This window comes from Prionailurus bengalensis, chromosome B1 (assembly GCF_016509475.1).
Source record: "Prionailurus bengalensis isolate Pbe53 chromosome B1, Fcat_Pben_1.1_paternal_pri, whole genome shotgun sequence".
In the NCBI taxonomy this organism is placed as follows: domain Eukaryota; kingdom Metazoa; phylum Chordata; class Mammalia; order Carnivora; family Felidae; genus Prionailurus; species Prionailurus bengalensis.
In genome coordinates, this window is record NC_057344.1 from 42,745,159 (window position 1) to 42,758,530 (window position 13,372).

The following is a 13,372-nucleotide window of genomic DNA, read 5'->3' on the forward strand; positions in this document are numbered from 1 at the left end:
TTTTAGAATCACTACCCTAAATTGAGCCTAAACAAGAGCATGACTATTACATTTAACATGTTACATCTTTGTGATTCAAGTCAGATTAGAATTTCAAGTCTTCATCTTGAGATTTTAAATTTAATTTTGGAGCCAAATTCTGATTTAACGATGTAAATATTAATGTGTAATTAGGTAAATTAAAATTACTCTATGTAACTCCTTGAAATATAACCACAATAGCAATAATTAAAGGAATAACTCTATTTGTCCCTGTTTAATTTTGTTCACCTTCATGTCATTTTATATATTTATGTGATTTTAAGCATTTAACTAAATATTATGCCATAATTTTTTCTTATCTTGGTATAATATATAATTTAATCTCTTAAATTTTCTGTTTCCCACTTTTGCTCTTTGAGGAAACCAGTATTAATAATCTTATGTGTATCTTTCCACAATTTTGTATTCTTTTTAAAAAATGTTTATTACTGGGGTGCCTGGGTGATTCAGTCAGTTAAGTGTCTGACTTCTGCTCAGGTCATGATCTCGGTTTGTGAGTTCGAGCCCCGCGTCAGGCTCTGTGCTGACAGCTCAGAGCCTGGAGCCTGCTTCAGATTCTGTTTCTCCCTCTCTCTCTGCCCCTCCCCCACTCACACTATGTCTCTCTCAAAAATTAATAAACATTTAAAAAATTTTTAAAATGTTTATTATTTTTGAGCAGGGTATAGTGGCAAAGAGAGGGACCTGAAGCAGACTCTGTGCTGATAGTAGAGAGACTGTTGCAGGCCTTAAACTCTTGAACTGTGAGATCATGATCCATGGCATCTAAGTCAGATGCTTATCCAACTGAGCCACCCAGGTGCCCTTCTACCATTTTCTATCTAAATTTCATCTTTCCCTTAAATAAAAATATAGAAACCTATTTTTTTTAAGTTTGTTTTTACACAGTTGGAAATAGTTTTGCTGCTAGCAGGTCTTATTTAATAATGTTCATTTTCTGGCTCTATGTATATATTTTAACTCATTCTTTAATAGATAGCATTCTGTAGTATGTAATATTGACACATAAGTTATTTCAAGGAATTATCACTTAAGAGTACTGCAGTAAGCATCCTTGTATGTAAATTCTTATGTAATAGAGGTTTTCTTTTGTAGGGTTGGTATTAAGAAATGGGTTTCTGTAACAAGAAGTATGAGTAATAGTAATAATAGTGACAACAACAACAACAAAAGTAACAGACATTTAAGGAGCACATGCCATTTGCCAGGTGTATTTCTAAGCAATTTGCATGTAGTAACTAATTTAATTTTCACAACAACCTTCTTTATTACTCACATTTTATATTAAGATTTTGAGAGAGATTTTCAGTTTCTGGAAAGAAAGTAGCAGTTTAGATTTTCAAAAGCATGCAATATGTGCTAAAATATTATATCACATCTTCGTGTCAATTTGTATTTCCCTAAATATCTTCTCTAAACAGTTATCAGCTATTTGTAGTTCCTTATTTCCAGTTGAATATTTATTTTTCAGAGCAGTTTTAGGTTCACAGCAAAATTGAGTAGAAGGTACAGAGAGTATCTGTATACCCTGTGCCTCCCACCCCCCACACATGCATAGCCTCCCCATTATCAACATGCCCCACCAGAGTGATACATTCATTATATTTGATGACTCCACATTGACATATCATTATCACCCAAAGTCCATAGTTTATATTTGTCTTAATTTTTCTATATTGACTTTTTTCTTTTGATTAAAAATTTAAAAAGGAAAATTCTGAGAATAATGTATATCACTATGAATGACACACATGCAAGCATTTTATTTATGTATTTTTCTAAAAAGCATACGTGGCAAATAATAGTGAAATCTGTTATTCCCATGCCTAGATATATTCAGTTATTTCACTCCCAAGTGCTAATCACAGTTATGATACTGATACATATTCTTCTGCCATAATTTTATCATTCATCTGTATGCCTAGAGATTAAGAATCATCATGTTTTGACTATTACTTTAAATAGATACAAATGACACAGTACTCTTCTATATAATTTATTTATCTTAATATTGTAGACCAATGAAGTGACCCCAATTCTTTACCTTTCCCTGTATCTTCACTCTTTGCCATATAACTTTGAGTTTCTGTCATCAAGAGGTAGAATATATACATCTACCTCAGCCTCCCCACTCCCAGCCCTTGGATATGAGTTTATGTATGCAAGGCCAATTTCATGGGTATGTGGTCCCCCAGGACACTATGGTTAGACATGCACTGTACATGGTTTCATTCTCTGCTGTTGCTGCCCTGAGATTCTTAATACTTTTGAACAAGAGACCTCATATTTTCATTTCACCACGGGCCCTGCAAATCATGTAGCCCATTCTGTGGCTATGTGACTGACTTTGGCCAAAAAGATGTTTAGCTGACTTGATTCAAACAGAGGTTTGAAAAAGCTCCCCTGCGTTCCTGCTCTCCATCTTGTTTGTCTGCCATCCCCATGAAAATATGCTGGGGCCAACTTTCTGGGAGATGGAGACAGGTGGTGCACAGCCAAGGTGCCCTAATCATCTCTAGATCACCCAACATTCAGCTGAATACCAGACCATTGAGCAAGCCTGGCCGCCATTAGCAGAACTGCTAAGGCTACTCGTACTTGACCCAGAAGTGTGAGCAATAGATACTTATTATGTTATTATGTGTAGTTCTGGTTTTGAGGCTGTGCTTTTTGTGCAACATTTTGCATAACATTTTTATTTGAGAGTCATTCATACAGATTTGTGCAGAATGAGTTAATTGATTGTAAATACATATGTAATATATATAAATCAAATAAATATATCTCCTTTATTATTTATTCAGCCATTTGTTCTCTTTATTGACTAGGCCTCTAATTCTGTTCTCAGCAGACAAAGTATCTTTGACACATTTATTAAATTATTTATTTTTAACTGTCATTATTTTAGTTTGAGTGTCTTTTTTTTCTCTGAAATGGTCTCCTTTGAAAGCTTATTAACTTTTTAACTTGTTAAATTTTCTTGAAATATTGATTATTTTCTGTAATCAATTTCTTCAACTTCCTTTGGAACTTGCTTTTAAGTTTTGCCTTCTTCCCTTTTGTTGTTAATTTTCCTTACATTGGATATTGTTTTCCCTTGAATGATCATTTGTATTTCTGTTACTTCACTAAGGCAGACTTTTTTATTGTTTTGTGTAGAAGCAAAAGTATACATTTTTACTAAGGATGAATAGACTTGTAAACTAAACTGTTATCCTTTTAATTGTGCTTGTCAGAAACCTGTTGAAATTCCTTTTCCTGGGAAATGATTCTGGATTTCCATTTCCACCACCTCCATTTACATGCTTAGTTACTAAAATGTGGCTCTGCTTTTTTGCCACATGTTCTAGGTACTTGCATCTAAACCAACCCAGGCGACTTGGCATGTCCTTGAATATATGTACAATACGAGCTGATGAATACCAGTCTTTTTTTCTGGGAAGCTCTCTGGTTTTGTTATTTGAATGAAGGAAAAGGGAAAGCTGTCAGGAATGGGAGGTGATAAAGCAGGTCTGGAAAGAGAAGTGGTGAAAGCAAACACTGTGAATGTTCTAGTCCTTCCTTGATTCTGGTCTTGAACTGCCCCTTGATATTTGGATCCTTGAGAAACCCTGGCAATAAATAATGGTGTCAGATTGTTCCATAAGAATCACTATCTTCTATGGAAGAAGATTAAACTTCAGTACCATTTATATGAGGTTTATCTATAGAGATCATTTAGCTTACAGAATTTGAGCAAAACACTGGTCTTCCACTTCTAAGCAAAGTCTTTAAGAACTATTGTGTGCCTCTACACTTTCTTTTCTCTTTCTGCTACAAGAAAGGCATGTTCCAGGGGTAAGAGGTATGTCTTTACCCAGGTTCTAGAATGAAAGTAGTGTGGAATTGACTCTGTAATAAACTTGTAAAGAACAATCGTTGTTTTAAGGCATTGAGAATTCTGGGATTGTTTTTACCAAAGCAAAATTTCATGTAAACTGACAGGAAAAGCGTATATTTTTTATTACCAATCCATGGCTGTTTGTTAGCAAATACTAACATATTTGTGACATGAGTTTTATTGATCATTGAATGTAAAAGAAAACTTTGCCATGGGAATCTGGAAGTCCTAGTTTCTACTCTACATAAATCTATGTCATTATGGTGTCCCTACTGATGTTATTATACTGCTTATTATTTTTTCTTATATGCACAATATACTGTCAGCAAACCAGATAATCAAGAGATGAGTCCATTTAATTTTTGGATATTTGAGCTTGTAAAATTGAAAGTAAATTGCTTAATATCAGGATTCTATTTTTGTTAATGTTACTATTACAATGAAATGTTATTACTTTGGTTGAACTAGGTCATTTTTAGACCCTCATTTCCTCGTGTATGCATACAACAAATCAGGAGTATTGTATCCAGATTCTTCATTTACAAAGGTAAGTTTTGCTTTTTGCTGTGTATATTTGCAGTTTTTTATATAGCTAAGGTGCCATTGGTGGGAAGAAAAAGGATGCTTTCTACCTCACAGAATTATTGGGCAAACAGATCAGAAACCCAAATATAATGTAACAATTACTGTGAAGGCAGATTAAATAGAACAACTACTTTTCAGATATGTAATTTAGGAATCCCTTATCCAAAAAGGTTGTTTAAAGTATCAGAGGTCTGAGAAAGAAAGTGGGTTAAGGAGCAAAGAATAAGAAACCCCGAAACACAGAGTAATTTTAATTGAGATTTCATAGGACATGAGCAGTGGAGGAAGTGGTGGGAATTACTTTGTGGAAAGACCTTATAGAAAGGGATAGTGAGGATGCAAAAGCATATTGGTTACAGAATCTGAATAGGTTCACATGTGAGACATGAGTTTGTGTTGTTCCCAAAATGCAGATAAGAGTCAAGAAATTTTAAGTATGTGAGAAAGTTCGCTTTAGTCTGTGAGATGTGTGTGTGTGTGTGTGTGTGTGTGTGTGTGTGTTTGTGTGCGTGTGTCTGAACAGATGATTGGGAAGAAGTAAATGCAAGTGAAGGATAAGATTCTTCTGCTACATTGCAACTGAGAGAGGATGAAAATAAAAATCATTAGTACATTGTCTTTTTCACCACTTGCAATTAGAAAGCAGAACAAAATACATGAGAATCCTATTTTGAGACATTTGACAATAGGCTGATCAGGAAGTTTTTCTGAGAGAAAAGAAAGCCCAGAAGGTGAGTCATATTCAACTTGGCCCTCTGACTGAGGATAAAGTCTTAACCAGAGCATAGGGAGTTGGAACCAAGCAGAACTCAAAGAATTTGGAGTTCGGTGCTGCTGAAGCAGCTGGAAAGGGCATGACACAGGACCAGAGAAGAGGGGCCATCAGATGTATGATTTTTTATGGGGAGGGGAGTTATGCTTATGTCCCTTACTAAAGATTAGGCTGCCTGTGTGCTGGATAAAACTCTACTGAAGGGCAGAGAGTAAAATGGAGATAATACTAACGGTCAAACAGTATTGGGAGATGTTGGATTTTCAGCCCAGAGAGAGTAAGGTGACTTTGCCGACACCCTAGACATTCAGCTGAGACCAGAAAGGCTAATTCTTAGGAGGAAGGACCAAACTCTAGGGTAAGAGATACTCTTATCACCCCAGTTCCCTACCCAAGGCCTAAAACTTAGCAACAAGAGGATTAAGGAAGGTTGCCATTAAATTAATTGCCTTCCAATACAAAATGCAAAACTCTGCAAAGGGTTAAAACATAGTAGATGAAGGAAGTAATGCATATAAGGGTAGAAATCAATGAGATAGAAAAATGAAAAAGAATAGAAAAAAAATTTAAGCCCAGAATTTAGTTCTTTAAAAGGACTAACAACATTAATAACCCCTAGTAAGGCTAAACTAGCACAAAACAAAATTCCATCACTATTAGGAATAAAAGGATATATGATTAGTCATACAGAAAATAAGATGATATTTTGGGGTATGAGGAAAACTTTATGCTAATACATTTTATAGTTTAGATGAAATAGACTGTTTCCTTGAAAAGGACAACTTACCAAAATTGAGGGAAGAAATCATAGAAAATCTCAATCACTTGAAACCTATTTAAAAATTTGAATTTCTAAATAACCACATTCCCACACCAGGTTTAGATGTTTTCACACTTTACCTATTGAGAGATAATTCTGATTGTTTCCAATTTACCTATTAAAAATAATGTTTCTGTGAACATTCTGGGTAGTTCGTTGTGTGGATATAATTTTTTATTTCTCTGGAATACATGTCTGGGAATATGATTGCCAGATCATATGGTAAGTGTAAGTTTATTTTTAAGAAAAAAATTACTAAGCTGTTTTTCAGAACATCTCTACCATTTTACATTTACACTGTCAATGTATGAGAGATAAAGATTGCATTTTTGTCACCTTTGGTATTATCACATTAAAAAAAAATTAGCCATTGTGATAGATGTATAGTGATTATCTCATGTAATTTTGATTTGTATTTTCCTAGTGACCAGTGATGTTGAACATATTTTCATGTACTTATTTGTTGCCTTCTGTGAAATGTCTATTAATGTCTTTTACCCATTTTTGAATTGGATTGCTTGGTTTTTACTCTTGATTTTTGAGCAATTTATATATTCTCAATACAGATCTTTTGCCAGATGTGTAGTTTGCCAACATTTATTCCCAGTCTGTAATGTGTCTTTACAGCTTGTTCATAAGGTATCTCATTGGTCAGAAGTTTTTAATGTTGATGAGGGTTAATTTACCAACTTCCCCTTTTTAATGGTGGTTTAGCTATCAAGCCTAGGAGCTCCATATATCCCTGGTTCTTGAATATTCTGCTTTTGTTTCCTAAAAGTTTTATAGTTTTATTTACATTTATGTTCACTTTAAAAAAAATTTTTTTTAACATTTATTTATTTTTGAGACACAGAGAGAGCATTAATGGGGGAGGGTCAGAGAGAGAGGGAGACACAGAATCCGAAACAGGCTCCAGGCTCTGAGCTGTCAGCACCGAGCCCGATGCAGGGCTTGAACTCACAGACCGCGAGATCATGACCTGAGCTGAAGTCGGACGCTTAACTGACTGAGCCACCCAGGCGCCCCTATGTTCACTTTTATATAGCTTTATGTTAGGTATTGGATTTGAATCAAGTTTCATTCTTTTGACAGAGGTTGTGCATTGAATTGCTCTTGTATCTTTGTGAGAAGGTCAGTGGGGCATATTTTTGTGCATGTATTTCTAGGTTCTTCATTTTATTCGATTCTTTTATGTGTATATATATTTCTGCCACTATCATGCTGTCTTTAGTTTACCTGCATCTTAAACATTTGTGTAAACTATAGTGATTCTTCCCACTTATTCTCATTTTTTTAAGATTTTTAGACTATTCCAGATATTTTGATTTTTCAGATAGACATTTTTTTAATCTTTTATTTATTTTTGAGAGAAAGAGAGAGACAGAGCGTGAACAAGGGAGGGGCAGAGAGAGAGGGAGACACAGAATCCGAAGCAGGCTCCAGGCTCTGAACTGTCAGCACCAATGCGGGGCTCGAGCTCACGAACCATGAGATCAAGACCTGAGCCAAAGTTGGATGCTTAACTGACTGAGCCACCCAGGCACCCCGATTTTTCATATAAACTTTAGACAAAACCTGCTATATGTATACAAACGGTGTTGCTAGGATTATGATAGACATTATGTCAAACCTACAGATCAGTTTGGGGGTAGTTGACATCTTTACCATGTTGAGTCTTCCGGTCCATGAATGCAACGAGTCTCTCCACTTATTTGATCTTTTGTTAAGTGTCTTTTATTAGCATTTTGTAATTTTAGCATTCAGGTTCTGTATGTAGTTTTTTAGGCTTATACCAAAGTATTTCGTTTTCTTTGATGCAATTGTAAATGCTATTGTATTTCAATTTCAGTTTTTATATATTTGTTGTTATCTAGAATTGTATTCTTTTGATTTTAAAACCTACAACCTTGCTGAAGTTACATAATAATTCTATGATGGCTTTTTGTTTTGTTTTCATTTTTTTGGTAGATCTTTGTGATTCTCTAAATAGACCTGTCATTTATTTACAAACATGAACATTTTTCTGTTTCATTTTCAATCTATGTGCTTTTATTCTCTGCTTAGCCTTACTGTGCTTGTTACAACTTCCAGTTGTGTTGAATCACAATAGTGAGGGCAGACACCCTCATTTTGCTCCCAATCTTAAGGATAAAATATTTACTCTTTTACCATTAAGGATAATGTTAATTGTAGGGTTGTTTTTAAAACATATTCTTTACAAAGTTGAGGACATTCTCCATTTCTGGTTTGCTAAGATTTCTTTTTTACATCAAAGTATGTGCATTTGATTCAATTAAATGCCTTTTCTGCCTCAGTTGATAAGATCACATAAATCTTTTTCAGCCTGTTGATATGATGGACTGCACTGATTGACTTTCAGATATTGAAAACAGTATCGCATATCTAGAAAAGCTACAACTTGGTCCTGCTATATAATTCTTTTTATTGGTGACTGGGTTTATTTGCTAATAATTTATTGGTTTTGTTGTTGTTAAAGTTCATGAGAAATATTGGTCTGTGACTCTGTGGCTTTCTTGTTTTGTACTGACTGTCTAATTTTTGTATTCGAGTGATACTGGCCTCATAAAATAAATTGAGAAGTATCACCTTCTCTTCTGTGTTTTGGAAGAAGTTGTTTAAAGTACATGTTCATTCTTAAGATATTTGGTAAAATTCTTTAGTGAAATCCCTGGACATTTATGTATGTGTATGGTGGGAGATTTTTAATTACCATCTCACTTTATTTAATACTTATGGAAATACCTTATCTGTTTCATATGTATTGTTTTGGTGGTTTCTGTTTTTAAGGAATTGGTCCATTCCATCTCAGGTATGGAATTTATGGGTGTAATTATGTCACAGTCCTTATTATCCTTTTAATGACCACAGGAGTGTTTTGGTTGTAACATGATTAATTGCTGTCTTCTCTCTTCTTAACTTTAACAGTCCTGCTAGAGATTTTTCAATTTATTGAATTTATCAGAGAACCAGTTTTTTCTTGCTTTTTCCATACTATTGTCTTATTTTCAATGTCATAGCATTTACCTCTTATGTTTATTACTTTCTCCCTTATATCTTACTTTGGGTTTATTTTGTGCTTCTTTTCTATTTGTTGGGGAAAACACTTGTATTTCTACCTGTGACCTCCTTTGTTTCTATTGCAAGCATTTTAGTGCTAAAATTTCCTGCTCAGCACTGCTTTACTGCACTCTGAAATAATGTGTTGTATTTTTATTTTAATAAGGGTATATGTATTTTTTTTTTAATTTCCTTTGAGGCTTGTTTGACTCATGTATTTTTTAAAAGTGCATTGTTCAGTTTCCAAGTGTTTGGAGATTTTTCCTGTTGTCCTTGTCAACTGATTTCTAGTTTGATTTCATTATGGTTAGAAAATGTACTCTGTATAATTTCAGATCTTTTAAATTGTGAAGGTTTGTTTTATGGTCCAGTATATTTTGTGTGTAGGTAAGTGTTCTTAGATACTTATGAAAAAATGTGTATTCCGCTATTGTTGGTGCAGTCTTCCATGAATGTCATATAGATCATTTTGATTGACGCTGTTTCAGTTCTGTATTTTTACTGATTTTCTGTCTAGTACTGTCAATAACTGAATGGAGTGCATTGAATTATTTATTATTTTGTTTTTCTATCTTCTCTTTTAGCTGTATCAGTGTTTGCTTCACATATTTTGAAGCTCTATTGTTCGGTGCCTATACATTTAGGATTGCCATGTCTTCTTGATGGATTAATGCTTTCATGAATATGCAGTGAGTCTCCTTGTCCCTAGTAGATTTCTTTGCTAGTAAGTCCACTTTATCTGATATTAATAAAGCCATTCTTTGTCATAGACTCTGGGTCTAGAGTTCTTTCTTGTCTAGCAAGAGAGCGGGACATAGGATTGAAAGCAAGAGATGGCTAATGTCTGGGAAAAGACAAGAGCCCAGATTAAGGGTCCTTGTTCCATTTTTATTAGGATCAGAAAGCTCACAAACATGATGATGGATGTGCACAAAGGGAAAATGAAACTGTGAACATTAACTCATGGACATGAGGGAAAGGGGGTTTTGAAGATATGCAGAGTTAGGGGTTTGGGTCAATGCAAAACAAAATCCTGGCCCCTGGGCTGTGGGGTGGAAGGATGTTTACAGCAGACATGAGGTACCACCTCTGTTTACCTAAACTGGTCTAGGGGACAAGAAAGACAGAGCAAGTAACCTCAGGGTCAACAAGGCACCTTTCTTTTGTTAATTAGCTCCTCTCTGGGCAACTTCACCCACAGGGGTCTATAGCCTGATTTACCTGTTTACCAAATTTGGTCCTTCCTTCCCGTGAAAGTACTGTTTTCTGCTATAGTACTAAGTTGGTGGGCGCTTCTGCCCCGACTACCTAATCTTGTTTATTTCATATACCTATGTTCTATATTGGGGCCTTTGCCCCGTTCTCTCTATACTGGGGCCTCTGCCCCCCCCCCACTTTTATTTATTTAGTCTTGTTTACCCAAACTTGGGTGTGAGTGTCCTATGGCTTCGTAATTCTTTATGCCTTGTTAACCCATCAGTGCAGGCTCAGGGAATTCCTAAGCTTATTCTCTACAATTCTTCTTTGTTTTATAAATATTTTCATTACATAAATCTTCCATCCTTTTAATTTCAGTTTACCTATGTTATTGTTTGAAGTAAATTTCCTATAGAGAATATTTAGTTGGGCCATGGTAGGTTTTTTTTTTCTTGCATCTATCCTAGCATCTGGTATTTTATTTGATGTTTCTATACTCATACATTTAAAGTAATTATTTATATGTTAGAGATTTTGTTTGCCATAATGTACATATATTTCTGTTTTCTTTTCTATGTTTCTCATTTCTTTCTTCCTCTCTTATTGCCTTCTTCTGCATTACTTGAACATTTTTAGGATTACATTGTGATTTATTTGTAGGGTTTTAAAGTATTTTCCTTATTACAATTCCCTTTTTTTTCTTTTTTCTTTTTTATTAAAAAATTTTTTTAATGTTTATTTATATTTGACAGAGAGACAGAGACAGAGACAGAGACAGAGCATGAGTGGGGGAGGGGCAGAGAGAGAGGGAGACACAGAATCTGAAACAGGCTCCAGGCTCTGAGCTGTCAGCACAGAGCCCGAGACGGGGCTTGAACTCAGGGACAGGGAGATCATGACCTGAGCCAAAGGCAGACACTCAGCCGACTGAGCCACCCAGGTGCCCCAACAACTTTCTTAATATTTGCTGTAGATATTACAATATACATATATAACTTATAATAGTCTACTATTGTGGAATTTTTACTACTTCAAGTGAATTATCAAAAATTATTTCTATGTAGGTTCCTTTAACCTCTACATTTTTAAGTTATAATTGCCTAAATATCCCTATCTGTATCTTAAGTCACATGATATTGTATGATTTTGCTTCAACTACTAAATATGATTTAAGAAACTCATGAGGGAAACGATAGTCACTATACTTACTACTATTTTTATCTATTCTGGTTTTCCAGATTCTTGAATTCCTTGTCTTTTTGTGATATTAGCTTTCACTTTTGGAATTTCTTTCTGATATTCTTTAAGGGTATGTGTGCTAGTAATAAAGTCTCCTGGTTTTCTTTTGTCTGAGAAAGAATCTCTTTTTCCTTCATTCTTAAAGGATAAATTTTCCAGATACATAGAGTTCATGTTTGTACTTTTCTTTCTCTTTCTTTCTTTCTTTCTTTCTTTCTTTCTTTTCTTTTTTCTTTTCTTTTTGATTGTACTTTTTTTTTAGCACTTGAAAATTGCTGTAGTGTTTCTTTATAGCCTCATTACTTCAGATGTGAAATCTGCTGTCATTCAAATTGGTGTTCCCCTATAGGTTATGTGACATTGCTCTCTGGTTACTTTGAAGATATTTCTATTGGTTTTGTTAATTGTTAATTGTGATGTTTTGTTCCTGTGAGTTATTTTGGGTCCATTCCCTTTGCAGTTTGCTCATCTCACGGAACCCAAATGTTTATGCCATTTGTTAATTTTGTGGAAGTTTCAGCCATATTTCTTTTTCTTAATTTTTATTTATATTGGGCACCTGGGTGGCTCAGTTGGTTAAGCGTCCAATTTTGGCTCAGGTCATGATGTCATAGTTTGTGAGTTCAAGCCCCATGTCGAGTTCTGTGCTGACAGCTCAGAGCCTGGAGCCTGCTTCAGATTCTGTGTGTGTCTCTCTCTCTCTCCACCCTCCCCAGCTTGCACACTGTCTCTCTCTTTCTCTCGCAAAAATAAATAAACATTAAAAAAATTTATATTAATTTTTGTGTGGCAAAAATACTTAACATGAGTTCTATGCCCTTAACAAATCTTATGTATAATTACATTATTATTGAGCATAAGTATGATGTTTTATAGAAGCCACTAGAATTTATTCACATTGCTTGACTGAAACTTTTTTTTTAAGTTTATTTACATATTTTTAGAGAGAGAGCGAGAGTGTGCAAGTTGGGGAGGGACAGAGAGAGAGAGAGAGAGAGAGAGAGAGAGAGAGAGAAAATCCCAAGCAGGATCTGTGCTGTCAGTGTAGAGCCCTGATGAACTGTGAGATCATGACCTGAGCTTAGATCCAGAGTTGGACACTTAACCTACTGAGCCACCCAGGGACCCCTTGACTGAAACTTTCATTACTTAGTAAGTGTCCATTTCAACATTTCCCCAGTCCCTGGAAAGCACCATTTCAGTCTTTGGAGATATGAATTTGGATGTTTTAAATATTTCACATAAAAGGACTCATAATATTTGTCTTCCTGTAACTGCCTTATTTCACTTAGCATAATGTCCTTGAGGTCCATACATGTTGCATATATTGCAGAATTTAATTTAAGGCTGAATAATATTCCATTAAATGTATATACCACATTTTTTAACTCTACCTATCTATTGGTGGACTTTTAGGTAGTTTCCACATCTTGTCTCTTTTGGATAGTGCTGCAACGAACACCCGAATATCAATAGCTCCTCATGATCCTATTTTCAGTTCTTTTGAATAACTACACAGAAATGACATCACTGGATCGTATGCTAATTCTACTTTTAATTTTAAAAATTTTTAGTGTTTATTTTTGAAGGGGGGTGGGCAGAGAGAAAGGAAGACACAGAATCTGAAGCAGGCTCCAGGCTCTGAGCTGTCAGCACAGAGCCTGATGCAGGGCTCGAACTCAAGAAATGTGAGATCGTGACCTGAGCTTAAGTCAGACACTTAACTGGCTGAGCCACCCAGGCTCCCCTCTACCTTTAA

The 13,372-nt window shown here is 35.0% G+C and overlaps 1 protein-coding gene across 3 annotated transcripts in view; it reads left to right on the forward strand.

Annotated features, from left to right (window-relative positions):
- The window catches only part of LOC122473252 (A disintegrin and metallopeptidase domain 3-like), a 117,393-nt gene that overhangs the window by 10,674 nt on the left and 93,347 nt on the right, over positions 1-13,372 (forward strand). For all 3 annotated transcript variants that reach the window (XM_043563543.1, XM_043563533.1, XM_043563553.1), the window contains exon 4: positions 4,391-4,469. In XM_043563543.1, coding sequence (XP_043419478.1) covers positions 4,391-4,469 — 79 coding nt within the window. The remainder of the gene's footprint in view (positions 1-4,390; positions 4,470-13,372) is intronic.